The 26,456-nt window shown below is 54.7% G+C and overlaps 1 protein-coding gene and 2 pseudogenes across 1 annotated transcript; 2 read left to right on the forward strand and 1 right to left on the reverse strand.

The window, feature by feature from the left end:
* Positions 1 to 3,171: 3,171 nt before the first annotated feature.
* On the forward strand, positions 3,172 to 4,206 carry LOC114000009 (olfactory receptor 14J1-like). The gene has a single exon (XM_027743892.2). The coding sequence runs from the start codon at positions 3,250 to 3,252 to the stop codon at positions 4,204 to 4,206; it is 957 nt and encodes a 318-aa protein (XP_027599693.2). The 5' UTR covers positions 3,172 to 3,249.
* Positions 4,207 to 12,993: 8,787 nt separating this feature from the next.
* On the reverse strand, positions 12,994 to 13,807 carry LOC114000006 (annotated as a pseudogene).
* A 9,004-nt stretch (positions 13,808 to 22,811) lies between these two features.
* LOC114000007 lies at positions 22,812 to 23,433 on the forward strand (annotated as a pseudogene).
* The last annotated feature ends 3,023 nt before the right edge of the window (positions 23,434 to 26,456 follow it).

Genomic DNA, 26,456 nt, shown 5'->3' on the forward strand with positions numbered 1-26,456 from the left:
CTGAAATGCTGGGGGAGAGAAGAGCCAGCAGAGGGAGGAAACAAGTGTGGACAGCCTGGGCTGATGGGATTTGGACTCGTGCCTGGCCCGGCCTTGGCTGGGCAGAGAAGGGACAGCCTTTGTGTCCCTGCAGGGCTGGGATTCACTCCCTGCCCCAAAGGCCCCCAATGTGTCTGAGAAGCCCTGGGTGGTGCCTGTCCCACAACTGCTGGGAATGGGGACGGGGTCCCTGCACAGGCCCTGTGCTGTCCAGGGCAGCTGCTGCACTTGTGCTGCAGAGCCCTGGCACCTCCCCTGGCACTACAGGCCCCTCTTTGGCTGTTCAATCCAGGCTCAGCTGCCCTGAAGTAGGTTCAGCAGTGAAGGGATGTCCAGGAGACAATGGCCATTGTACTCTGAGGACCTGTAGAAAATACCCTGAGAAAGAACAGGAGAGAGACCTCTCTTCCTGTGCCACCTGACTCCATTTGGTCACCTGAACACCTCTAGGGGCTGCCCTGGACAGAAGGAACAGTGACAGGTTCCCCTGTCCTACATGTGGGTCCCTTCTGCCACTGAAGTTGGCCAAAGCAATGTCCAAGCAGCCTCCAAGGAGATCCCACAGCTGCTGCCCTGTCCCTAGGAACTGCTGCATTGGAGCCTGCAGTTCCCAGCAGGAATCTCGGTCACCTCTGGCCCCTCAGAAGGAACCAGGGCTTTGTGTCCCAGCAGGTCACTCCTGGCTTTGGTCTTCCTTCATTCCCATGGGAGCTGGGACAAGGAGTCACCTGCAGGGGCCTGTTTTGGGCCCACTGAGCTGGGGCAGGAGGAATCCCAGCCCATGGGGGTTGTGGAGGGAGCTGAGTGTCCTTCTGGCCCCAGGTCTGCAGAGCCACAAGGAGACACCTCTGTTGACTCAGCTGAGTCCCTTCCCTCAGGGCAGGTGAAGGAGATCCCTCCTGGGCACTGTCTGGGTTTCCTGTCTAAGGATGGGACATGAAAAGGGGCCTCCTGAACTTAACTCTGTCTGTTTGGAGAAATGACAGTGCTGAAAGAAGTGTCTGTGCCCAGCTGAGAGAAGGCACATCATTATTTCCTTCAGCTGTGTGCCAGCAGGTTCCCCTGGAGCCCCAGGGACAGCTGGAGGGAGCCCAGAGGGGCAGAGAAAGGGCTGCCTGGAGCTGTTGCTGTGCTGCTGAGCTGGGCCGGGCTCCTGGCACACAGGGAGCTCCTGGCAAGCAAGAAGAGCTTCAAAGAGACAGTTCTGCCCAGGAGCAGCTCCTCTGCACAGCCCAGCAGGGCTGAGGGCACTGCCTGCAGCACCCAGGGCACAGGAGAGAAGGAACAGAGATGAGAGGCAGCCTGGGCTGGGAGGTGACTGAGCTCTCACCACAGGAGAAACCTTCCCAGGATTTGAAGGAAGAATTCTCTGGCTGTAGGAAAGTTCAACTTCCCTTCCTGGAGGCATCTCCTCAAGCTGGCACATCCCACAGCTTCCAGGATCTTTCAGCAGGACTCTCCCAGTTGCTGCAGTGCAGGGGAAGTGGCCATATGGCAGAGCAGGGCAGGAGCTGCAGGCAGCAAGGGCAGAGAGGAGAAGGGAACAGGAGGTTCAAGGGATCCTGGGCTGGGAGGACAGGGCAGAGCTGCTCAGGGCAGGAACCTTGCCAGCCCTTTGCCACAGTCAGGCTGTGGCTGCAGAGCAGTGCAGGGGAGTTCCTGCAAGTGCCTCTGCCAGCTGCCAAATGGCAGCAGTGGCAGGAGCTGTCAGGATGGCTCTGCTGGATTTGCTGGGGTGCAGCAGGAGAAGCTGCTGCAGAGCAGGACTTGCTGCTGCCCCCTCAGAGGCCCAGGGCCAGAAGGTTCCCTGGGCCAGGGCTGGCTGTGGGGTGGGAAGGTGGGGGTGCAGCCAGGGGTGCCCAGGGCTGTGGGGCAGAGCAGGGTCCTGCCCCCAGGGCTCTGTGTGCTGGGGCAGGGACAGCACCTCACCCAGAGACAGGCAGGCAGGGAGAGGCAGCTGCTGCCACAAGGGATGGGCAGGGGGATGGGGGCCCCTCCCTGCTGTCCCTGTGGCACAGACCCCTTCCCTGAGCAGCTCCTGCCTGGGCTCCTTTCCCAGCCTAAGCAGAGCCTGTGCCCTCAGGCCCACGGGGGCTGGGCTGTGCATTGCCCTGCAGCAGCCAGAGCCCAGGCAAGGACAGGGCCCTGATTTCCAGCTGTCTCTCTGTGTCCCTCCTCCCTTGGCAGCAGCACTGTGGCATTTCACTGCCATCCCCTGCTGCCTGGGCTCTCCTTGTTCTCACCACTGGGTTTTCTGAGCCAGTGTGGGGTTTGGGGCTGGGACAGATTCCTGTGCAGACACAAACCCTTTGGGTGCTGCTGTGGGGATGTGTCTGTGGCAGCCAAGTGCCCAAGTGCCCTCCAGGCACCTTCAGGGTATTCAGCTGTTTGCCTGGGTGTCCTGCAGGGCTGCAGGTGCCCTCCAGAAGGGCACAGCTCTGCCATAGGATCTCTGTGCTGCACAGGATCCCCATGGAGAAAACTCCTCAGTGCTAAATCCATGGAAATGCTCTGGGCAGCTGCAAGGAGCATTTTGTGTCTCAGCCTGGGAGGGGAGAGATGAAAAGGTGAGGAGTGTGTCAGTCTGTTCTTTGGACATGGATTCCTGGATCTCTGGGCAGTCTCTTTGGAGGGGAACAGTTGAGTGTGATGCTCCTCCAGCTCCAAGCTGCCAGCACAGGGCAGCTGAGCCCAGGACTGATGGGCAGAGCAACTCTTCTCTCTGCACTGAGGGACCATCCCTGTGCCCCTCAGAACCCACCAGACTTGACCTGCAGTGCAATAGAAATGTCAGGGATTTCAAACCTCCACAACCACTCCTAAGTGTGGCAGGTGCAAGTGGGTGAACAAATCCAAAGAATTCCCTCAGCTCAGTCCTTCATTTGGGCAAATTGCAAACAGCAAAGCTGAGAAGCTCTTGGATGTATCACGTGTACATTTAATTAGAGATCACCCTGCATTCCAAGTTCCCTCTCCCAGCAGAGCAAGAAGGAGTCCTTGGGAGCCCATCAGAGAGTTCCTGCTTCCAATGGTCCCCTCTGGCAGCAAAAGGCAGAGCTCAGGGGAGGGAGCTGCAGGGAGGTCTGAGAGAGGAGAGAGAACCTGAGAGTGGGGTGGCTGAGACGGGTAATGTTTGGCTGCAGAAGCCTGGTCTAACTCAGCAGTGACTTTTCCTCCTCAACAGATCAAAATACCCTGGGGAAGGAGCAAATGTCCAACAGCAGCTCCATGGCCCAGTTCCTCCTCCTGGCATTGGCAGACAGGCAGGAGCTGCAGCTCCTGCACTTCTGGCTCTTCCTGGCCATCTCCCTGGCTGCCCTCCTGGCCAACGGCCTCATCCTCAGCGCCGTAGCCTGTGACCACCACCTGCACACCCCCATGGGCTTCTTCCTGCTCAACCTCTCCCTCACAGACCTGGGCTGCATCTGCACCACTGTCCCCAAAGCCATGCACAATTCCCTCTGGGGCACCACAACCATCTCCTACAAGGGATGTGCTGCACAGCTCTTTTTCTTTCTATTCTTCATCTCAGCAGAGTATTTCCTCCTCACCACCATGTGCTACGACCGCTACGTTGCCATCTGCAAACCCCTGCACTACGGGACCCTCCTGGGCAGCAGAGCTTGTGCCCACATGGCAGCAGCTGCCTGGGCCACTGGCTTTCTCACTGCTCTGCTGCACACAGCCAATACATTTTCCCTGCCCCTGTGCCAGGGCAATGCCCTGGGTCAGTTCTTCTGTGAGGTTCCCCCCATCCTCAAGCTCTCCTGCTCACACTCTTACATCAGGGAACTCTGGCTTCTCTTGTTTTCCATCTCTTTAGCATTTGGTTGTTTCATTTTCATTGTTTTCTCCTATGTGCAGATCTTCAGGGCTGTGCTGAGGATCCCCTCTCAGCAGGGACGGCACAAAGCCTTTTCCACGTGCCTCCCTCACCTGGCTGTGGTCACCCTGTTCCTCAGCACTGGTACATTTGCCTACCTGAAGCCCCCCTCCATCTCCTCCCCATCCCTGGATCTGGCACTATCAGTTCTGTACTCGGTGGTTCCTCCAGCACTGAACCCCCTCATCTACAGCCTGAGGAACCAGGAGCTCAAGGATGCCCTGAGGAAAATGATGACTGGATGCTTTTCAGGAGCAATGAAGTACCTGTTTTCTGGTGTGTAGCATTCAGAATGGGACTCACTAATGGCCCAGCCTTCCTGTTCACGTTTTTCGTGGAGGTCATTGGATTCTTCTTGCAATAACTTTCTGTTCAATGGAGTATTATTATGCATCTGCCTTCTAATTTAGTGTCTACCCATTCAATTTGACCCAGAGATGTCTAAATGATGAATTGTCCTCTCTGAGTATTTAAACAAAATAAAGGACCCTGCAGTGCCTTCTTTGTCCAAGACCCTTCTTCTCAGATGTTCCCAAAGGACAGCACACTGCAGGACAGGGTGTATTTGCAAACGGGAAGGGGACAATAATCCCAGCCCAGCAGCACTGCCAGGGAGCAGCAGGGCTTGGTCTTTCCAGAGCTGCTCTCTTGCCACTCCCACACTGTCCTCCTGAGCCCCTTTCTGGCTGTAAGGCCTGAGTGCTCTCTGAGCACAGTCCTGGGGGGTGGAAGCCCTTGGAGCACAGGCAGGGACAGGCCCTGGGAACTTGTGAAGCAGAGCTGGGCTCCCTTCCAGCATCTCCAGGATGCTCTGGGATCTTCTGAGGGCAGTGCAAGTACTGGGGCACTTCTTTTGTCACCTTCCTCCAGGGCTGCAACTCTCCTGCAGTGTCACCATGACACTCCTGCTCTCTGCTTTCCAGGTTCCATTTTCAGATCCAGTCTTCCCCTCCTGTTCCCAGGGACATCCTGGGAGTGCTTCAGAGCTGCCATCCTGGGGCAGCTCCTGCCCAGCGTGGGCAGGCACAAGGTCTCTCCAGCTGCTCCTCTCCCCTCCCCAGTGCCACTGTTTTCTGCAGCCTCCTCATCCTTGCCCAGCACAGCCCTCCTGGCACAGTTGGACACAGCCCTTGTTCTCCCCCCTCCTCAGGCACCTGCCCAACCCCCTCAGCTCCAGCCTGATGGCCACAAACCTTCAGGGCAGGGAGGCACAGGGGAAAATGCTGAGGAAACCTTTCAGCTGCACTCAAATCCAATTGGAGGGGTTGGCCTCGAGGAAGAAATCCCTTCTCATTCTCCAGAACCACCAGGACAACCTGTGTTGTGTCCTGGGCACTCCTCTGCAAGTGTGGGCTATGGAAAAGGGTTTGGTGTGAGGGATATTGAGAAGGCTGGGCAGTGTCACTGGGAGACCTCTCCCAAACCCTTGGAAAGGCCAGAGCCAGCCCAGAGCTTCCTGGGGCCTTGGTAAAGGCAGACCTGGAACCAGTCTGCAAACAGGGCAGCAAGGAGGGTTGGCAGAGTTCCAGACTGCTCAGGCTCAGCAGGGAAGGGGAGAGGGCAAGTCCTCCTGCAGCCATTGCCAGGCATGGGAAGGACAAGGCAGGGATTGCAGAACCCCTGTGGGAGGGAAAAGAGGGGATGTTTTGTGCCCAGACTTTATCAAGGCCCTTGACATGGTCTCCTGTGGTCTTCTTATGGCCAGACTGGTGAGAGCTGGACTGAAGAAGTGAAAGATGTGGTGGGTGGGAAGTTGGTTGAATGAAGAGTGTCCAATAAAATCCATGGTACAAAGTCCTATTGGCAGCAACTTCCTGGTGAAATCCCTCAGTGACCAGCCCTTGAACACCACTATGGGACATCTTTATTTTCTCTCTGTGCAATGGGACAAAATGTATTTTGAAGTCCTTTGTGGATGATGCCAAATTTCAGGGAGCCCTTGAGCAACCTGTCCTGGTTTAAAGACACATATTGGGGCAGGTACTCCAATAAAAAGAACTCACTCCTCTTTTATTCCCCACCAATACAGGGGGACAAAATACAAGGAGAGTATAAGTGAAAAAATAGCAATTTACTGACAAGAAATATAGCAGCAAAACCAGCAATACCAACAGGACAGTTCAAACCAACAGCAGAGAGAGAAATTGCCTCCTCTCTCCCCCCCTGCCCCAACTCCCTTTTGTAAACACATAAAACCAGGGATTAACATGTGCCTCCCTTCCCCCTTTTTCCCCTCAATGAAGAGAGAACAAAAATTAAACCAGTGGAAAGAGGGGACAAAGCCAAATGTGGGAAACTCTCTGGTCTGAGATCAGTTGTGCTGCCCAAGAACACGCTGACCCCAGAGGTGTCCAAGCGGGGCAGAGCCGGCGACTCCGGTCCGTGCGGCGGCGGGGGGGAGGCAGCGGCTCTGCTTGATTCCATGGAGTTCTGGGGAGGCACAGTGGGCCCTTGGCTCCATGAGGTTCGGAGATGCCTCGGGGTTCATTTGGTTCCAAAGAGACCCCACATGTCACAATAGGCTCTTGGTTCCATGAGATTCCACAGTGTCCCTGCATTCCTTTGGTTCCAGGAGGCCCTGCAGTGTCACGGTGCCACTTGATTCTATGATGTTTCAAAGAATCAGAATGGCCTCTTGATTTAAGGACAACTGCACATGGGGCTGCCTTAGGGGGAGTTTGGGCACCCAGACAAGGGAGTTGTCACCCCCCTGGACTCAGCCCTGGTGTCACCACATCTGGACTGGTCTGTCTGTCTGTGAGGTTCCCCATTGTGGAGGAATGAGGAAGAACTGGAGAGGGTCTAGAGGAGATCTGACAGGGTGGAGCTTTTCTCCATATTAGAAATAGAGTGAAATCTCCACAAAGAGTAGCATGGAAGGTTCAGACTGAAGGTGAGGAAAAATAAATGTCACTAAACAGGGACCCTTGTGGTGCAAGAGGTCACCCAGAGGGAGTCAGGATCAGCCCATGGCTTTGTGTTCCAGGGAACAGGCAGAGCTGGTGCAGAGCCATCAGGGAGGGTCTAGAAATGCTGCTGGGAGGGGGTGGGAAAGCAGGAGGGGTGTGTGCAGCCTGCAAGGCCAGAGCAGCAGCAGGGCCAGGGCAGGACAGCCTGCAGGAGAGATGGCCAAGGGCTCTGGCAGGGCTGCAAGGCCCAAAGGCACCCAGGCCTTTGTCCCCTTGCCTCTGGCAGCTGCCTCTGCCACTCAGGCCACCACAAGCCACTTTCCTGGCAGGTTCTGCCCTTGGGTTCTGCCTCGCCCCTCCCTCAGCAGCCTGGCAGGGGTTGCCCAGTTTTGGGCCTTTGTTGTTCCTCCCCCTCCCATCCCAGTGCCCCCCAAACAGCCCTGAGCCAGCCAGGAGGGACAGGATCTGCTGGGCCAGGGCCTGGGGCTCAGCCCTTGGCCTTTGTGCTCCACAAAACCAAGGCAGGCTTTGCTCAGCATTGCAGGGGCCTGCCCAGAGCCTGCACTCCTGGCCTCCAAGGAGCTGCTCCAAGGAGTCCCTGGGGAGGCTTTGGCAGTGCCTGCCCTCAGTGGGGCCCAGCAATGCTTCAAGGCACTTGCAGTTTGGCTTCTGACTTCTTCAGCAGCTGCTTCCATCTTCTCTCAGTAGGTGAGGATGGTGGACTCATCTCTAAACACACTGTGGGGCTCATTAAAAAACGGAAAAACAATTTCTTTCTCTTCCATTAATTGTCTTCATGTCTTCAAGACATAAACAACTAATTAGAGTTGTTTTGTAGTTTAGATAAGCAGGAAGATTTCAAAGTGAATGTCACAAAAATATATATTTTTTGATGAAAGGGAATGATTTACACAGAGCCTTTAGATGCAAGAGGGTCGGGATGCAAAGAATTTGAACCCAAAGATAAGGGGGCAAAAGGGATTAGTAGCATTTAATTATTGACCTGTTAAACTGTTATCAAGTGATTCAAAAGCATTTGCCACAATTTTAACAGTGACTGAATTAGAGATTCCAAAGAACAACATTCACCCCACAGTCAATTCACAGCCACACCCAGGCAGAGATGTGTGCACACATCAATAGCTGGCTGTGGAAAGGTCCCTCTCCCAAATTCTCCTGTTGTCAGGGAAACACTCCCACTAATCCCTTTGTGTTTCCCACCAGACAAGGGTCCCAGCTGGAGGAGTGTTTGTGGAGGGGGATCAGAATTGTCCTGGGCATCAGCGCCGCTCTTTGGAGTGTTGCAAACTGGAGGGTTCCCGAGATGGGAGAGGCTGCCAGAGGTGTCCCACTGAGAGGGAGGTGCTGGGGAGCTGCCAGGGCCTCCCTCAGCCCCGCTGGGTGTGGGCTCACAAGGGGACTGGCTTTACTTATCTGCTGAATTTCCATCCTGGGGTCAGGAATGACTGGAGTTTCCAAAATATTTGGGAATTGTATCCAAACTGTTCCATTTGGGCAACGATTCAGGCAGGGAATGTTCCAAGGCTTTCATGGGATGACTGATTATCCTGTGTTCCCAAACTGTTCCACTCCAGATTGTTCCCACCTGTATCATCCAGGAGCACCTGGTCCAGTCCAGGGACACTTCCCCACACTCCTGGTCCAGTCCAGGGGCTCTTCATTGCTCAGCTGGTTTGGTCAAGGCTTGTCAGGAGCTCCTGAGATCATACTCAGAAGAAGGATGGGGACAGACTTAATTGTAATAAGACAAGTGATAATGGTTTTCAACTGAAAAAGAGCAGATTGGAACTAGATATAAGGAAGAAATTTTTTACACTGAAGGTGATGAAACACTGGCACAGGTTGCCCAGAGAGGTCATAGATGCCCCACCCTTGGAAACATTCAAGGTCAGGTTAGAAAGGGCTGTGAGCAACCTGATCTAGTTGAACGTGTCCCTGTTCATTGCAGGGGGTTGGACTACATGACCTATAAAGGTCCCATCTGACTCAAACTATTTCGGATTCTATAGTTCTTTCCTACAGAGCCAAGGCTGACAAGGATCCCACAGGTTTCAGACCCAGCTGAGCATCCCCTTTGATGCCCCATCTGGCAGCTCTGCTAAAAAGCTGCTGCAAAGAACCTCCAGACCTAGAGGAGCTTTTGTGCTGGGCTGAGCTGTGGCTCTCAGGGCTGGGGGTTGGCTTTTGGCTGCCAGGTGCCCACCAAAGCTCTCTCTCACTCCTCCTCCTTCTCTGCCCACCTTCATGCCTGCAGAGTTGTTTCTTCTACATTTCTCTCACTCCTCTCTGGGTTACAGACCCTGGATTTTATCCTTTCTCCAAAGGGTTATCACACAGGTGTCTCTGGAATTGCTTTTTGGCTCAGCTTTGGGCACTGGCTGGGGCATTTTGGAATCACCTGAAACTGGCTCTCTCTGACAGAGTCAACTCTTGATCTCCTCTTCCCTAAGGGAAACCTGCAGCCCCCTCACTGCTACTAAACCTGATGCACAGGGTCATTCAAGTGCCCAGGAATAGAGGAGGTCATTGAGCCCATTATTCCTCAGGCTGGTTAAAGAAGACTTTGTCCTCTCCCTCTCCCTGACTGCAGGTTCTTTCTGTCAGAGCAGAGCTGGGCTGGACCTCAGCCGTGCTTTGCTCCAGAGTCTGCTGGGGTGGGGGCAGATGGCAATGTTAGAGGGACTGAGGTGCCCCAAGGAGAGCAAACCCTGCTGACCCCAGGGCCAGAGAGACACAGGGCTGGGCTGGGCAGCCTGGCACGGCAGGGCTTTGCTGCCTGGGGGGTCTCTGCCACCGTGGAGGGCCTGGAGGCTTCAGGGGACTCTGATCTGCAGGAAGGACAAGCTGCTCATGGAAATGTCCTTGGCTTTGGACCTCCTGTGATCTAGGAACACTGTGAAAATCACTGGTCTCTTCCTTGGCTGCAGCATCAAAGGGATGGCTAAGGGTTATCAAGCATTGGAACAGAATGTCCAGGGAAGTGGTTGAGTCACCACAAAATCATAGAATTGTTAAGGTTGGAAAAGACCTCTGAGATCATGGAGTGCAACCATTAACCCAACACTGGCATCTTCACCACTGAACCGTGTCCCCAAGTGCCACAGCTCCATGTTTTTTGAACACTTCCAGGGATGGTGACTGTAAGACCCCAGATCTGAGCCATAAGCTCAGCAATGGGGTTTTACTTTGAAAAATATATAAGATGCCAAAATATCTGCCCTCCACATATTTAAAAATGCTTTCAGTTCTTTTAATACCTTGAGAGAGATCACAAGGGAGAAGACACTGCTGCACACGTTTTCTCAGGGGGTCAAAAACCAGACTTTCACTGGCAAACTTCAGGAAATAAGGAAGCTTGGCAAAAGGTTATAGGGCAACATTCAACCAGAATAGAGCATTCCCCAAAGCATTGACTGATCACAGGCCAACCCATCCATGGATGGTTTACTGACAATGTGTCCCGAGGGGCGGCACCTCCGATGCCACAGAAACCCCTCCCCCTGGATTAGGAAACCTTTGGAATTCAGGAGGTGTTCCAGCGGAGCACGAAAATGAACAGCAACTTTCCCAAAGCCCAGACCCCAGCAGAACAAAGGCAGGCCCCATCAGTGTCAGAGCAAAGGTCCCCCATCCCTGTGTCCCTGTGGCCGCTGAGGCGGCAGCGCAGGCCCGAGGCGGTGCCGGGTCCCGGTGCAGCCGGGGCAGAGCGGCGGCTGCGCGAGCGGCAACCCCGGCGGTGAGTGCGGCAGCCCCGTGGGAGCGGCGGCTCCGGGCACAGACGCCGGCGGCAGCCGCTGTGGCGGCGGAGCAGCGACTCCGAGGCGCTGCAGGAGCGCCGGCTCCGCTCGCGGGCGCCGGCAGTGTTGGGAAGCCGGTCCCGGGCGGCTGCGGGGCAGCGCGGGCCAAAAGCGGCAGCGGCGGCGGCCTCGTGGCAGCGGCGGCTCCGGGCAGACACGGCCCCGCTCCAGCGCTGCCGCCTCAGCGGCGCTCAGGGGACGGCGCGGCGGCTCCGGGGGCAGGGCCGGGGACTCCCTCTCGGGGCAGCCCCGGGGACCAAAGAGGACCAGGGCCCGCCGTGTTCTCAGCTCGCTTCTCTGCAGTTCTCACGGCATCGGAGCACAGCAGGGGATGGGGAAATTGAGCTCAACCACAACAGGAGCTCCTGGAACCGAGTGGCCATTGGGACACTGCAGGGCCTCATGGAACCAAAGGATCCAAGACACACTGTGGAACCTCATGGAATCAAGGGGCCATTGTGACACTGCAGGGCCTCCTGGAATCCAGGGGCCGGTGGGACACTGGGGAGCCTCTTGGAGTCAAGGGAACCCTGGGATATTCTGGAACATCCTGGAATCAAGGAGCCACTGTGACACTGCGAAGCCTCATGGAACCAAAAGAACTCTGAGAGTTTTTGGAACCTTAGGGAATCAAGGGGCCATTTCTGGCAGGACAATACCTAAAAAATGGTCAGAGAATGCAAACAATGCAAGCTCTCTGTGGTGAGTTACTGCTGGTGTCAAAGTGCTGTTTTTAATGTTGAATTATGCTAAACCCCAAATGCTTCCTGAAACTTCAAACACACATCCTGCTTTTTGAAGCAGGATTTGACAGAGAAGCTGCTCCCTGGCCTGCAAATATGTCTGGCAGTCAAACCCTTGATAACTATAAAAGCCCCGTCCAACTTTCCTGTGGCAGATTCTTCCCCAGACTTCCTTGAAATGCGTGGATCTTCTGCCATGAAGCAGGGACAGCTCTTCATGGTCACTGCCCAGGGGTTAAGTGAAAGAGAGAGAACTACCCCCTGTCCTTGTGGGGTGAGTTACCTCAATCTCTGCTTCAGGATTGTTTCTTTTTGCTGGCTTTGATCCAATTGCTTTAATAGAATGACTTTGATAGACTGCACTGTCCTATCTTAGACTATACTGCTAGGAGTTTTTTGCTTTTATACTGTGTAGTAAATAATTCTGATTGAGGTCTTTTGTCTGTTCACTTGTCTGGAAAATTTTCTGTTCATTTGTCATAATAAATAATTCATTTTATAGAAATATTTCTGATTTGCCATCACTAAAACCTTCAGGACAAAGTGATTGAATCACACCTCTATAATTCCTTCAATCTAAACCAAAATCAGAGCCTGAGACTGGATCCAGCCACCCCCAGGCTCCTCTCTGAGAAGGAATTTAGAAAGCAAGGGGGTCCTTTCTGCACCTCGTAGCTCAACGAGACGGCTTCTGCATCAACTTTGTCTGAGCCTTCCACCCCCCAGCCCCAAGCCGTGACACAGGGGCATGTCTTGTCCATGCAGGGCAAACATGGGCTCCTGAGCTGGTCATTTGCTGTCCCTCCTTGGAGGGAAGAACAAGCCCAATGGCCTGGGGTGAGAGGCCAGTGCTGGGAGCGGCGCTGGCTGTGCCAGGGCACTGCTGGGTGCCCCCACCCTGAGCACTCCCCCCCTTGTGCTGGTCACTGCTGGTTTCCTCTGCAGGGCGTTGTGTTGGGCACATCCTGGAGAGCAAAGTGGAAAGCAGATGGAAGCTTTGAGGCCCTGGCCTGAGGAGATGCCCCTGCAGGATGGCAGTGCTGCTGCAGAGGTCAGCTCTGTGCCAGCAGTGCCCGTGGCTGTCCCTGCCTGCAGTCCCTGGACAGTCCTGCAGCAGGACTGGCACCGACTGCCAGAGCACTGAGGCCTCCACCAACACAGGGCTCTGCAGGACAGTGTGGAAGGGAAGGGAGAGGAGGCCATGGAGGAGAAGGGCTGCTGCTCCCTGGCAGTGCTGCTCTGCTGGGACTCTTTTGTGGCCCAGCTCTGCACAGAGGCACCGACCCTGCAGCTGCAGAGAAGTCAGAGAGGAAAGATGTCAGGCAAACAAGTCAATGCACAGTTCTTTATTTGGTTTAAGCAGTCAGTGAGTACAATTGCCAATTTGTACAGCCTCTGGGCCTGGCTAGAAAGGCAAACACTGAATTGAAAATGGTGTTTATATGTACATAGAAATATATATATATGTTTATATATAGATATTTATACATGTAACAATTTTTTTGTGTGAACAAATTTTCACAAAAATAACACCCCTACCAGAAGCAAAAAATAGAGAAGATATGGTGGGCCTTTAGTGAAGTCCACAACAGGATTGGTCTTTAATGAGGTCCATAACATGCAGAAGAAGGAGAGTTTATTACTTCTGAAAAACACCCAGTTATGAGTTTCCTCAGGGCATCCTTGAGCTCCTGGTTCCTCAGGCTGTAGATGAGGGGGTTCAGTGCTGGAGGAACCACCGAGTACAGAACTGACACCACCAGATCCAGGGATGGGGAGGAGATGGAGGGGGGCTTCAGGTAGGCAAAGAATGAGGTGGTGATAAACAGAGAGACCACGGCCAGGTGAGGGAGGCACGTGGAAAAGGCTTTGTGCCGTCCCTGCTGAGAGGGGATCCTCAGCACAGCCCTGAAGATCTGCACATAGGAGAAAACAATGAAAACAAAACATCCAAATGATAAAGAGACAGCAACCACAATGAGCCCAAGTTCCCTGACATAGGAGTGTGAGCAGGAGAGCTTGAGGATGTGTGGGATTTCACAGAAGAACTGGCCCAGGGCATTGCCCTGGCACAGGGGCAGGGAAAATGTATTGGCTGTGTGCAGCAGAGCAGTGAGAAAGCCAGTGGCCCAGGCAGCTGCTGCCATGTGGGCACAAGCTCTGCTGCCCAGGAGGGTCCCGTAGTGCAGGGGTTTGCAGATGGCAACGTAGCGGTCGTAGCACATGATGGTGAGGAGGGAAAACTCTGCTGAGATGAAGAAAGAAAGAAAAAGACTGTGCAGCACATCCCATGTAGGAGATGGTTGTGGTGTTCCAGAGGGAATTGTGCATGGCTTTGGGGACAGTGGTGCAGATGCAGCCCAGGTCTGTGAGGGAGAGGTTGAGCAGGAAGAAGCCCATGGGGGTGTGCAGGTGGTGGTCCCAGGCTACGGCGCTGAGGATGAGGCCGTTGGCCAGGAGGGCAGCCAGGGAGATGGCCAGGAAGAGCCAGAAGTGCAGGAGCTGCAGCTCCCGCCTGTCTGCCAATGCCAGGAGGAGGAACTGGGCCATGGAGCTGCCATTGGACATTTGTTGCCTCTAGATGTGGGGCACTATCCAGGGAGGAAATATCAGTGATATGTTAGCAAAGAACTTCCTGAGAAAAACTAAAGCCATTTCCAATATCCCCCTCCCTGCTACAGTCCCCCACCTGTTTTCCTTTTCTAGGAGTCTTTCCTTCAGCTCCATGGCTGGAACCCTACTTGGGGCTCACCACATCTTCCATGAGGAGCAGACCCTCTGCCCACTGGCTCTGTGGGCTCAGCCCTGCTCTGCACCAGTGGGGTCATGGGCATGGTGGGCACAGGGGCCCGTCCTGGTGTTCAGCTGTGTCAGATCAAACTGCTCCCAGTGCAAAAGGGCTTGTCAGCATCTGCACTCCCAGAATAACCAAAAGAGCAGAAGGCAGTTTCAGAAGTTTGGGTTTTGTTTTTTTTAGACTCTCCTCATCTCTCCTGAGGAGTGTTCCTGGGTGTCAGAACCCCTCAGCACGTCTGATGCACTCAGGGAGAACAGAGCAGGTCCTGCCAGGCAGGAGGATTGTCTGGGGCTTAGTGCAGAGTGAGGGGAGCTGGTCTGTCCTTCTCTCTTGTTCCCATTTGACCTGCATTTTCTCCTTCCTGAGATGGAGATTGATCACACTCCCAGTTTGGTCTGAAAAGCCACCAGACCCTGTTGAGAGCAGAGGGATCCATCCCAGACCCCTCAAGGTCTCAGCCTGTCTCAAGGGCTCAGCACCCCACTTGGAGCCAAGGACACCCGTGGCTCATCTCCCCAACCCAACAGCATCTCCTGGCATGGGCACAGCATCTGCCCCTCTCCACTGGGGCTTTCAGAGAACACAGCTGTGCTGGGAGGATGATTTGCATTCTCCAGGGCAGCTCCCAGCTTGGAAGGACACCTCAGAAAAGAGCCAAGTGTCCTAATGACGGGGTCTGATTGAGGGAAAAAGAGCTCCTTACCCAGGCCCACAGACTTCACTGCCCACAGCCCACAGGGCAGAGGACAACTGGAATGTCTCATTGCCAGGGACACTCCTGCCATAGGGGAATCCCAGGATCAGTGTTGGACTGTGTAGCTTGAACTCCCCTCCCAGTGAGCCTGAGTGAGAGAAGGAGGGAACAACCTCAGGACCACGGGCAAGCTGAGAACCAAGGAAATGCACAGGGAGGGTCCAGCTGGGAGAGGCCAGGGCAGAGCCCACTGGGCACTCAGGGCAGTGTCACCCTGAGCCAGCTGTGCCACCTCCCAGACACCAACAGTGCCAGCAAGTTGTTCTCAGCCCTGGGCAGCTCCTCACAGTTCCCTCTGGAACTCAAATCATCAGGCATGTGGCTTGAGAGCCTGAGAGAAATCCCTCCTTGGACCTTCCCCTTGAAGTATCCCCTGGAAAATATCCTGGGGTGCTCTGGTTCTCTGAGCAGCCCTGACCCATGAAACTCTCACTCGATAGCAGAAGAAACCTGCCCTCCCTGCCAGGCTTTGCTCTTTCCACCCCCAGCCTCTGCCCAGCCCTGAGGGAGCTCCCCAGCCCGGCTGAGAGCTGCCCCTGGCAGTGGCAGAGCTCCTGCCCCGGCACAGCCCTGGGCTGCAGGACCCTGCTCTGCAGGACAGCTTGGGGCAGCCTGGGTGGCACAGCCCGGCTTCACAACCCCTCAGCCATCCCTGGGAGAAGGGAACCCTGCTGGGATGTGCCTGGGATGGTGCAGCAGGGAGTGGGATGTGCCAGCGTTAGGAGATCTTTGCACCAACTGCAGACACATTGCCCTTCATGCTGACTCACCGTGAGGGAGCCTGGAAAGATTCCTCCTGCAGTGGATCTTCCTCTCGACTTCCCTCCCAGCCCAGGCTGTGTGTAACCTCTCTCTGCCTTGCTTTTGTGCCCTGGGTGCTGCAGGCAGTGCCCTCAGCCCTGCTGGGCTGTGCAGAGGAGCTGCTCCTGGGCAGAGCTGTCTCTTTGAAGCTCTTCTTGCTTGCCAGGAGCTCCCTGTGTGCCAGGAGCCCGGCCCAGCTCAGCAGCACAGCAACAGCCCCAGGCATTTCATGACCCTCAGGGGGTTTGGTGTTGTTTACATGAGACTCAGTCCCTGAGAGGAAGTTCAAACAACTTTTCAGGAAGTCAAAGTGAGATTTAAACACTAAAGTTTCTTGTAGTGCTAATGAGTCTCACTGAGGGACACAACTGAGAATGCGTCCCCAGGTTCCAGTTGGAACAGAAACCTGCAGACAGTGATGACAAGGATGGACAAGCAAGGGAAAGGTGGCTCTGATGCTCAGGAAACCTGGATTTGTTTCCTTAATCCAAAGAGCCAAGCCCTGACCCCAGTCCCTGGGAAGGCAGATCCTGTCCCTGCCTCATTCCTCAGGGCTCTTCCTGGGGCCCTGGGATGTGGGATGTGCAATGCCAAGGGCAGGACCATGGGGTGGCACCTGCCAGGCTGCTGAGCAGGGACAAGGAGGCCATGAGGCCCCAGGGCTGCAAGGGGCACTCCCCTCCTCCTGGCCTCAGGGGCACAGACAGCAGCCATGGCCAAAGGCCTGCAGAAGGTGGCTCTGGCAGGGCCTTTCAGCTTCTCCCCCTCCCTGTCTCCTCTCCAGCCCAGGCTGTCCTACGGTGTCCATGCCCTGCCCCTTTCCCTGCAGGCTGTCGTCATCCCCCCGGCTGCCCCACCTGGCTGGCACCTTCCTGCACTGACATCTCTGCGTCCTCCCTGGCTCTTCCTGCACACACAAAGCCTTGGCCTCATCCAGACTCCTCCTGGCTCACGTGTTGCAGCGTTTTCCATGGAGTGAAATTCCTTTTTCCTCATGTCCACTCGGGACCTCCCCAGCTGCACTTGGCATTAATTCTTTCTTTCTCCTGTTCTTTTCTGCTCTGACAGAAGGATCCACCATCTCTAAATCCTCCCTTCAAGCCCTCTGAGGGCTGTCCTGTGCTGTCCTCAGTCTCCACACCAGTGAGGCCACAGCTCCTCAGCCCCTCTCTAGTGCTCATGTGCTTGAGACCTTTCAAGCCCATCTTGGGAGATCTTTGGGCACTCACAGATGTTTTTGCAGATGAAAATATCATGCTCATAGTCTAAGTAAATCATAGTTGCCATGACAACCAGCATGCATTCTCATTGCTATGGTCAGTTACCATGGCAAATAGAATACATTCCCATTGCCACAGTCAATTACCATGGCAACCATAATACATTGTCATTGCTACAGTCATTGACCGTGGCAAACAGCATACTTCCCACTGCTTTGGTCAGTTACCATGGCAACCGTAATACATTCCCGTTGCTACAGTCAGTTACCATGGCAACCAGCATACATTCCAATTGCTATGCTCAGTGACCATGGCAACCATCACACACTCCCATTGCTACAGTTGGTTACCATGGCAACCATCATACAGTCGTGTTGATACGGTCAGTTACCATGGCAACCATCATACATTCCCACAGCTATGGTCAGTTACCATGGCAAGCAGCATATATTCTCATTGCCACAGTCAGTTACCACAGTAACTACCATACATTCCCATTGCTAAGGTCAGTTACCATGGCAACCATCACACATTCCCACTGTTACAGTCAGTTACCGTGGCAACGATCATACATTCCCACTGGTATGCTTGGTTACCATGGTAACCAGCATACATTCTCATTGCCATGGTCAGTTACCACGGCAACCATCATACATTGCCATTGGTACAGTCAGTTACCTTGGCAACCATCATACACTCACATTGCTACGGTCGGTTACTATGGCAACCATCATACATTCCCATTCCTACAGTTGGTTACCATGGCAACCAGCATACAATCCAATTGCTACAGTCGGTTACCATGGCAATCATCATACAGTCTTATTGCTATGGTCAGTTACCATGGTAAGCATCACACATTTCCCACTGCAAAGGTCAGTTGCCATGGCAACCGTCATACAGTCCCATTGGTATGGTCAGTTACTATGGCAACCGTCATACAGTCCCATTGGTATGGTCAGTTACTCTGGCAACCATCATAGATTCCTGTTGCTATGATTGGTTACCATGGCAGGTATCATACACTCCCATTGCTACGGTCAGTTACCATGGCAATGAGCATACATTTTTTGTTCTACAGTCAGTTACCATGGCAACCATCACACATTTCGGTTGCTACAGTCAGTTACCATTCATACATTCTTACTGCTATGGTCGGTTGCCATTGAAACCAGCATAAATTCCCATTGCTACAGTCGGTTACCCTGGCAACCAGCATACATTCCTGTTTCACAGTCAGTTACCACGGTAACCATCATACTTCCCACTGCTACGGTCGTTTGGCATTGTAACCAGCATACATTCCCGCTTTGATGGTTGGTTACTATGACAGCCATCATACATTCAAATTGCAATGGTCAGTTACCATGGCAACCATCATATTTCCCTTTGGTACAGTCGGTTACCATGGCAACCATCATACATTCTCATTGCTACGGTCAGTTACCATGGCAACCATCATACATTCCCATTGCTACGGTCAGTTACCACGGCAAGAATCAATCATTCCCGTTGCTACAGTCACCATGGCAACCATCACACATTTCTATTGTTACGGTTTGTTACCATCGCAACCATCATAGATTCTCATTGCTATGCTCGGTTACCATGGCAACCATCATACATTTCCATTGTTACAGTCAGTTACCATGGCAACCATCATACATTCTTATTGCTATAGTCAGTTACCATGGCAACCAGCATACATTCCTATTGCTATGGTTAGTTTCTAAGGGAACCTCTTGGTTCCTCTTGGACAGAAGCAGATGCAGACGAGCCTCCCTGTTGCCCACCAACCTGCCAGCTGTGCTCTAAAGGCCTGTGTGCCAAGGGCTGTCTTGAACAAGACCCTGCACAAACCTCTGGGACTCTTTGCATCCTGTCCTGGTGCCTTTCCAGTGAATTCCAGGGTTATCAAAGCCAACTGGAATGGGCTCTTTGTCTCACTCCACAGTGTCACCCAAACTAGTCTCTCCTCTGACCCTCACCCACAAAAATTCACCCAATTCCTTCATCCCCCAGAGCAGCTGCACAGGTCCAAGAAGCTCCTTCCTGCTGAGGACACCTCTCTCCTGCTCTTTCTCTCCTGGGTCTCCTTGGCCTTCTCTCCCAGCCCATCACAGCACCAAAACCTGGGAACTGTCTCAGCAGGCCTGGGTTGTTATTGCCTCCAAGTGGAAGGAAGAGAGACTTGGGGCTGCAGCTCCTCCTCCTGTGCCCCACACGCAGGGCATTGGGGCCTGTCTGGCTGCAGCCCCTCAGCGGGGGCACCGGGGTCAGAACAGACTTGCAGTGGGGAAAGCTGCTCTGAAAGCCCCGAGAGCTGGGCTGTGCAGAGGCTTTGCTGACAATGGCCTTGGGGGTGGACGTGCTGGGACTCAGGCCCAGGGGGAAAATCCCAGGCCTGATCCCTGAGGAGATCAGCACATGCTGCTGAAATGCTGGGGGAGAGCAGAGCCAGCAGAGGGAGGAAACAAGTGTGGACAGCCTGGGCTGATGGGATTTGGACTCGTGCCTGGCCCGGCCTTGGCTGGGCAGAGAAGGGACAGCCTTTGTGTCCCTGCAGGGCTGGGATTCACTCCCTGCCCCAAAGGCCCCCAGTGTGTCTGAGAAGCCCTGGGTGGTGCCTGTCCCACAACTGCTGGGAATGGGGACGGGCTTCCTGCACAGGCCCTGTGCTGTCCAGGGCAGCTGCTGCACTTGTGCTGCAGAGCCCTGGCACCTCCCCTGGCACTACAGGCCCCTCTTTGGCTGTTCAATCCAGGCTCAGCTGCCCTCAATTAGGTTCAGCAGTGAAGGGATGTCCAGGAGACAAGTGCCATTGTACTCTGAGCACATGTAGAAAATACCCCGATAAAGAACAGGAGAGAGACCTCTTTCCCTGTGCCACCTGACTCCATTTGGTCACCTGAGCACCTCTAGGGGCTGCCCTGGACAGAAGGAACAGTGACAGGTTCCCCTGTCCTACATGTGGGCACCTTCTGCCACCACAGTTGGCCAAAGTAATGTCCCACAGCCTCCAAGGAGATCCCACAACTGCTGCCCTGTCCCTAGGAACTGCTCCATTGGAGCCTGCAGTTCCCAGCAGGAATCTCGGTCACCTCTGGCCCCTCAGAAGGAACCAGGGCTTTGTGTCCCAGCAGGTCACTCCTGGCTTTGGTCTTCCTTCATTCCCAGGGGAGCTGGGACAAGGAGTCACCTGCAGGGGCCTGTTTTGGGCCCACTGAAGTGGGGCAGGAGGAATCCCAGCCCATGGGGGTTGTGCAGGGAGCTGAGTGTCCTTCTGGCTCCAGGTCTGCAGAGCCACAAGGAGACACCTCTGTTGACTCAGCTGAGTCCCTTCCCTCAGGGCAGGTGAAGGAGATCCCTCCTGGGCACTGTCTGGGTTTCCTGTCTAATGATGGGACATGAAAAGGGGCCTCTTGAACTTAACTGTGTGTCTGTTTGGAGAAATGACAGTGCTGAAAGAAGTGTCTGTGCCCAGCTGAGAGAAGGCACATCATTATTTCCTTCAGCTGTGTGCCAGCAGGTTCCCCTGGAGCCCCAGGGACAGCTGGAGGAGCCCAGAGGGGCAGAGAAAGGGCTGCCTGGGGCTGTTGCTGTGCTGCTGAGCTGGGCTGGGCTCCTGGGACACAGGGAGCTCCTGGCAAGCAAGAAGAGCTTCAAAGAGACAGCTCTGCCCAGGAGCAGCTCCTCTGCACAGCCCAGCAGGGCTCAGGGCTCTGCCTGCAGCACCCAGGGCACAGGAGAGAAGGCAGAGAGATGAGAGGCAGCCTGGGCTGGGAGGTGACTGAGCTCTCACCACAGGAGAAACCTTCTCAGGATTTGGATGAACATTTCTCTGGCTGTAGGAAAGTTCAGCTTCCCTTCCTGGAGGCATCTCCTCAAGCTGGCACATCCCACAGCTTCCAGGATCTTTCAGCAGGACTCTCCCAGTTGCTGCAGTGCAGGGGAAGTGGCCATATGGCAGAGCAGGGCAGGAGCTGCAGGCAGCAAGGGCAGAGAGGAGAAGGGAGCAGGAGGTTCAAGGGATCCTGGGCTGGGAGGACAGGGCAGAGCTGCTCAGGGCAGGAACCTTGCCAGCCCTTTGCCACGGTCAGGCTGTGGCTGCAGAGCAGTGCAGGGGAGTTCCTGCAAGTGCCTCTGCCAGCTGCCAAATGGCAGCAGTGGCAGGAGCTGTCAGGATGGCTCTGCTGGATTTGCTGGGGTGCAGCAGGAGAAGCTGCTGCAGAGCAGGACTTGCTGCTGCCCCCTCAGAGGCCCAGGGCCAGAAGGTTCCCTGTGCCAGGGCTGGCTGTGGGGTGGGAAGGTGGGGGTGCAGCCAGGGGTGCCCAGGGCTGTGGGGCAGAGCAGGGTCCTGCCCCCAGGGCTCTGTGTGCTGGGGCAGGGACTCTGCTGCCTGCCAGGGGCAGCTCTCAGCCCGGCCAAGGAGCTGCCACGGGGCTGGGGGAGAAGGGCTGTGGGGAAGGAACAACTCCTGGGAGGGCAGAGCAGGGCAGAGTCCTTCTGATCTCCACAGTGGGCTGCAGGGATGAGGGCTGGTCACAGCTCCAGATCAAAGCAGGAAATTTCCCAGAAGGTATTTGCAAGAGGCACAGACAGACAGGGGGTACCTTAAAGAGAATGAACCAGTTCTTTCAGTGTTATACTCTGGGTTGTCTGGGTGCTGACTGAGACAGGGAAATCAATCTCTGAGCACAGGAGGAGACACTGAAACTTGAACTCTGTTAGATTAGAGGGGATTGAACCTGAGAGTATCAGACATCAAAACTGTCTTATAGATGCATCAGTGTCACTTTTTCAACCTCCCCAGGGTTGCTCTGACATTGCCATCAGAGCCTGCCCAGGCAGAGATGCCCCTGGGCAGTGCCCTGTGCTGCTGGGAGGGCTCTGCAGGGCAGAGCTGAGCCCCCAGGGCTGGGATGGGCTCTGGCAGCACTGGCAGGGCCCAGCCCTGTGCCCGGGGAAGCAGCTGCTGACAGGGACAGCTCCAGGCAGCAGAGCCCTGGGCAGGGAGTGGGGGACAAGTGCCCCCAAGGCCTGGGGACAGCTCCGGGGGCCCTTCCCTGCAGCTCTACTGGGCACTGTGTGCTGGGGCATAGAAATGAGGATTCCTGCAGTGGAAAAGAACCTTCCCCAGATGTGATGGTAAAAATAGAAAACAGGCAAAATTATTCTAAGCTCAGACTAAGCTTCTGCTCTGCAGGCCCAGCTCTTCACAGGTGTAGTGAACTTTTGTATTGAGGGTGTGTTACATCTGACATTCCTTGTGTGTGTGAGAGCTCTACCAAAAATATTCCATGTCCCACTGCAGTAGAGCAAAACTGACTCCTTGGCAGTGCATTTGGTGACATTTGACACATCAATTTCTCTTAAAAATGCAGTTGCTTTTTCACAGAGGTCTGTCTTAACTGTTCCCTGTCTTTTCCTTTTCTGAACAGGTCCTGTCCTAAGGAACAGCAAATGTCCAACAGCAGCAGCTCCATGGCCCAGTTCCTCCTCCTGGCATTGGCAGACAGGCGGGAGCTGCAGCTCCTGCACTTCTGGCTCTTCCTGGCCATCTCCCTGGCTGCCCTCCTGGCCAACGGCCTCATCCTCAGCGCCGTAGCCTGTGACCACCACCTGCACACCCCCATGGGCTTCTTCCTGCTCAACCTCTCCCTCACAGACCTGGGCTGCATCTGCACCACTGTCCCCAAAGCCATGCACAATTCCCTCTGGAACACCACAACCATCTCCTACATGGGATGTGCTGCTCAGGTCTTTTTCTTTGCCTTTTTCATTTCAACAGAGTATTTCGTCCTCACCATCATGTGCTACGACCGCTACGTTGCCATCTGCAAACCCCTGCACTACGGGACCCTCCTGGGCAGCAGAGCTTGTGCCCACATGGCAGCAGCTGCCTGGGCCACTGCATTTCTCTATTCTCTGCTGCACACAGCCAATACATTTTCCCTGCCCCTGTGCCAGGGCAATGCCGTGGGCCAGTTTTTCTGTGAAATCCCACACATCCTCAAGCTCTCCTGCTCACACTCAGGCTACCTCAGGGAAATTGGGCTCATTGTGGTTACTGTCTCTTTAGGGTTGGTTGTTTCATTTTCATTGTTTTCTCCTATGTGCAGATCTTCAGGGCTGTGCTGAGGATCCCCTCTCAGCAGGGACGGCACAAAGTCTTTTCCAAGTGCCTCCCTCACCTGGCCGTGGTCTCCCTGTTCCTCAGCACTGGCACATTTTCTGACCTGAAGCCCCCCTCCATCTCCTCCCCATCCCTTGACCTGGTGGTGTCAGTTCTGTACTCAGTGGTGCCTCCAGCACTGAACCCCCTCATCTACAGCCTCAGGAACCAGGAGCTCAAGGATGCCATAAGGAAAACGATGACTGGATGTTTTTTTAAGAACTAATAAACTACTTCTTTTCTTCTGCAGAACACTCATTGTGTAACGCATTTTGGGCCCAGACTGCTTTCTAAAGCTTTTGATAGTGGTGGGGGTATTTCCCTTTTTTTTACTCTGTTCGTGTCATTAATACTGAAATTTTATTCTTCATCCCATATATAATTCACTCTCTACCTCTTTACAGAAATCAGGAATCATGCTCTGTGTGCATTTAAACAACATAAAAGTTCGTGCAGCAAGGTATTTGTCAAGCAGCCTCCTTGTGTTAGTTTGTACACGAGGAATCACAATCTCTGAGTGTAAGAAAGGACACAAATTCTTTTTCCCTGATCCTTCCTCCAAGACCTCCCCTGAAGCTGGAGGGCATTTCCATGTTTCCAGATGTAGAGAGGAAGAGTCCCAGCACTACCAGGGAGCACCAGAACTGGGTCTGTTCAGAGCTGCTCTCTTCGCACTCCCACCCTCTCCTTTCCTGTCCATGCCCAAGGCCTGAGTGCTCTGGCAGCTCAGTCACTGTCCTGCTGTGGGTCAGGCCTGTGAGCACAGGCAGGGACAGGCCCTGGGCACTGCTGGGACAGGGCTGGGCTCCACAACAGCAGTTCCAGCAGCAAAGGGGGTCCCCTCCAGGCACTTCCTGAAGGCTGAGCTCTCTTCCCAACACTGATATTGAGAAGCCCAAGGAATAGATTCTCCAAAGTCTTGTTGCTTTGCTTGTTTCTCCATGCAGACAGTGCAGTGAGGTCAGGGACCCTCTGGGGCTGTAGGGACTGAGGGCTGGTTCAGATGTTGTGTGTTGGTGGCCGATGGCCAACAGAGATGACAAATGATCTCCAAGTCACCTGCCTGGGGCTCTGCAGCTTGTGAGGGCTCTGATGGCAGGTGAGGACTTGTCTGTAGGAACTCAGGAAGTGCAGGAGAGCACAGAGGACTTGTATTCCCCTCAGTGAACTTCCACAGGTCGATCGAGAGCAGCCCCAAAGCCATGTCCCAGCTCTGCAACAAGGCAGGGCCCCACTGAGCCCCCTCCATGGCCACACAGGAGGGTCTGTGGGAGGTGGTCAGTGCAGGGAGCACCATCAGCTGGCTCTGCCTCCCAGCTTGAGCAGCACAGCCCAACAGAGTCCCCCATGGCCCTGAGCCCCACAGCCCCTGTGCTCTGCAGAGCAGCCTCCCCAGCTCGGGGGCTGTGGGGAGCACAGGCAGGGGGTGCAGGAAGGGCTGCTCAGGCCAGCACAGACGTGTTCCCCTGGGGAAAGGCTCTGTGGGGAGATGGGATGTGCCAGGAGAAGAGCAGCACACCCTGTGTGAGCACAGGGGCCATGGGAAGAGGCTGCCCTGGCCCTGGGGAAAAGAGGGGGCAAAGTAAAATGTGGAAAACTCTCTGCTCTGAGATCAGTTGTGCTGCCCAAGAACACGCTGACCCCAGAGGTGTCCAAGCGGGGCAGAGCCGGCGACTCCGGTCCGTGCGGCGGCGGGGGGGAGGCAGCGGCTCTGCTTGATTCCATGGAGTTCTGGGGAGGCACAGTGGGCCCTTGGTTCCATGAGGTTCTGAGATGTCTCAGGGTTCCTTTTGTTCCATGAGGTCCCACATGTCCCTTGGTTCCACAAGATTCCACAATTTCCCTGTGTTCTTTTGGATCCACAAGGCCCTGTAGTGTCACAACTGCCCCTTGATTCCATGAAGTTCCACAGTGTCCCTGGATTCCTTTTGTTCCATGAGGTTCCCCAGTGTCACAATGGCCTCTTGATTCCATGAAATTCCACTGTGGCTCAGGGTTTCTTTGTTTCCAAGAGGCCCTGCAGTGCCAAAATGGCCTCCTGATTCCATGGGTTTCTGCAGTGTCACAGTGGCCCCTTTATTTCATCAAGTTGCCCACTGTCTCTGGGTTCCTTTGGCTCCATGGGGCCCTGCAGTGTCCCAGTGGCCTCTTCATTCCATGGCTTTCCCCAGGGTCACAATGGCCCTGTAATTCCATGAGGTTCTGCAGTTTCACAGTGGCTCCTTGATTCCATGAGATTGCAGAGCATCATCACACAGCTGAGCCCATCCTGATGGAAGTTCTGAGGAGGTTGGGAGGAACTGGGACAAAAGGGATAAAATAATTGGGGAAGGAAAGAGGGGCTTGGCCAACAGAGAGGAAAGATTTTGATAAGGTAAAACCAGGTTCAAGGAATGCTGAGGGTGCTGAAACACTGTGCAAACACTCCTGATGGACCTTTATGTACTCTGAAACCTGAAGCCCCCACACTACCTAAAAGTGCTGCCCCTCCCATGGAAAGGAATCCACTGCCCTAATTCCAAGACAGAAGAAGCCCAAACCCAGAACTCCAGACTCTTATTTGTCCTCTAGTGCCCACCCCAATCCCAAACCTGTATTACCAGTATGAAAAGCCAAACCTTAATCCTAACCCAGCCCAAAACTCTTCCCCTAATCATGAACCAGACACTGCCAGCAGAACAACAAACCTCCCAAAGTTCTGCCTAATCCCCACCCTGAGTTCCAAACCCCAAGCCCTGACCATTCAGCACCCCCACAGCCCTTGGGAGCAGGGCAAGGACCTGGAGGGCCCTGAGCAGGCCCAGGGGGTTGGCAGAGGAATGGGAGGTGACCTGGATCTGCTCAGCTCTGCAGTGACCCCCAGGAGAAGGGCCTGGGCTCTGGCAGGGATGTCCTGTGGCACAGGGGCTCAGGATCCAAGTTCAGAAGGCCAAGTGCCCATGGCAACAGCCAGAGCTGGTGCAGAGCCATCAGGGAGGGTCTAGAAATGCTGCTGGGAGGGGGTGGGAAAGCAGGAGGGGTGTGTGCAGCCTGCAAGGCCAGAGCAGCAGCAGGGCCAGGGCAGGACAGCCTGCAGGAGAGATGGCCAAGGGCTCTGGCAGGGCTGCAAGGCCCAAAGGCACCCAGGCCTTTGTCCCCTTGCCTCTGGCAGCTGCCTCTGCCACTCAGGCCACCACAAGCCACTTTCCTGGCAGGTTCTGCCCTTGGGTTCTGCCTCGCCCCTCCCTCAGCAGCCTGGCAGGGGTTGCCCAGTTTTGGGCCTTTGTTGTTCCTCCCCCTCCCATCCCAGTGCCCCCCAAACAGCCCTGAGCCAGCCG

Source organism: Pipra filicauda, unplaced genomic scaffold, assembly GCF_003945595.2.
Source record: "Pipra filicauda isolate LSUMZ 115617 unplaced genomic scaffold, ASM394559v2 scaffold832_size114360_pilon, whole genome shotgun sequence".
In the NCBI taxonomy this organism is placed as follows: domain Eukaryota; kingdom Metazoa; phylum Chordata; class Aves; order Passeriformes; family Pipridae; genus Pipra; species Pipra filicauda.

Bases quoted from the DNA above. Each gene is read 5' to 3' on its own strand.
- LOC114000009 (XM_027743892.2), top strand. From the start codon at position 3,250: ATGTCCAACAGCAGCTCCATGGCCCAGTTCCTCCTCCTGGCATTGGCA.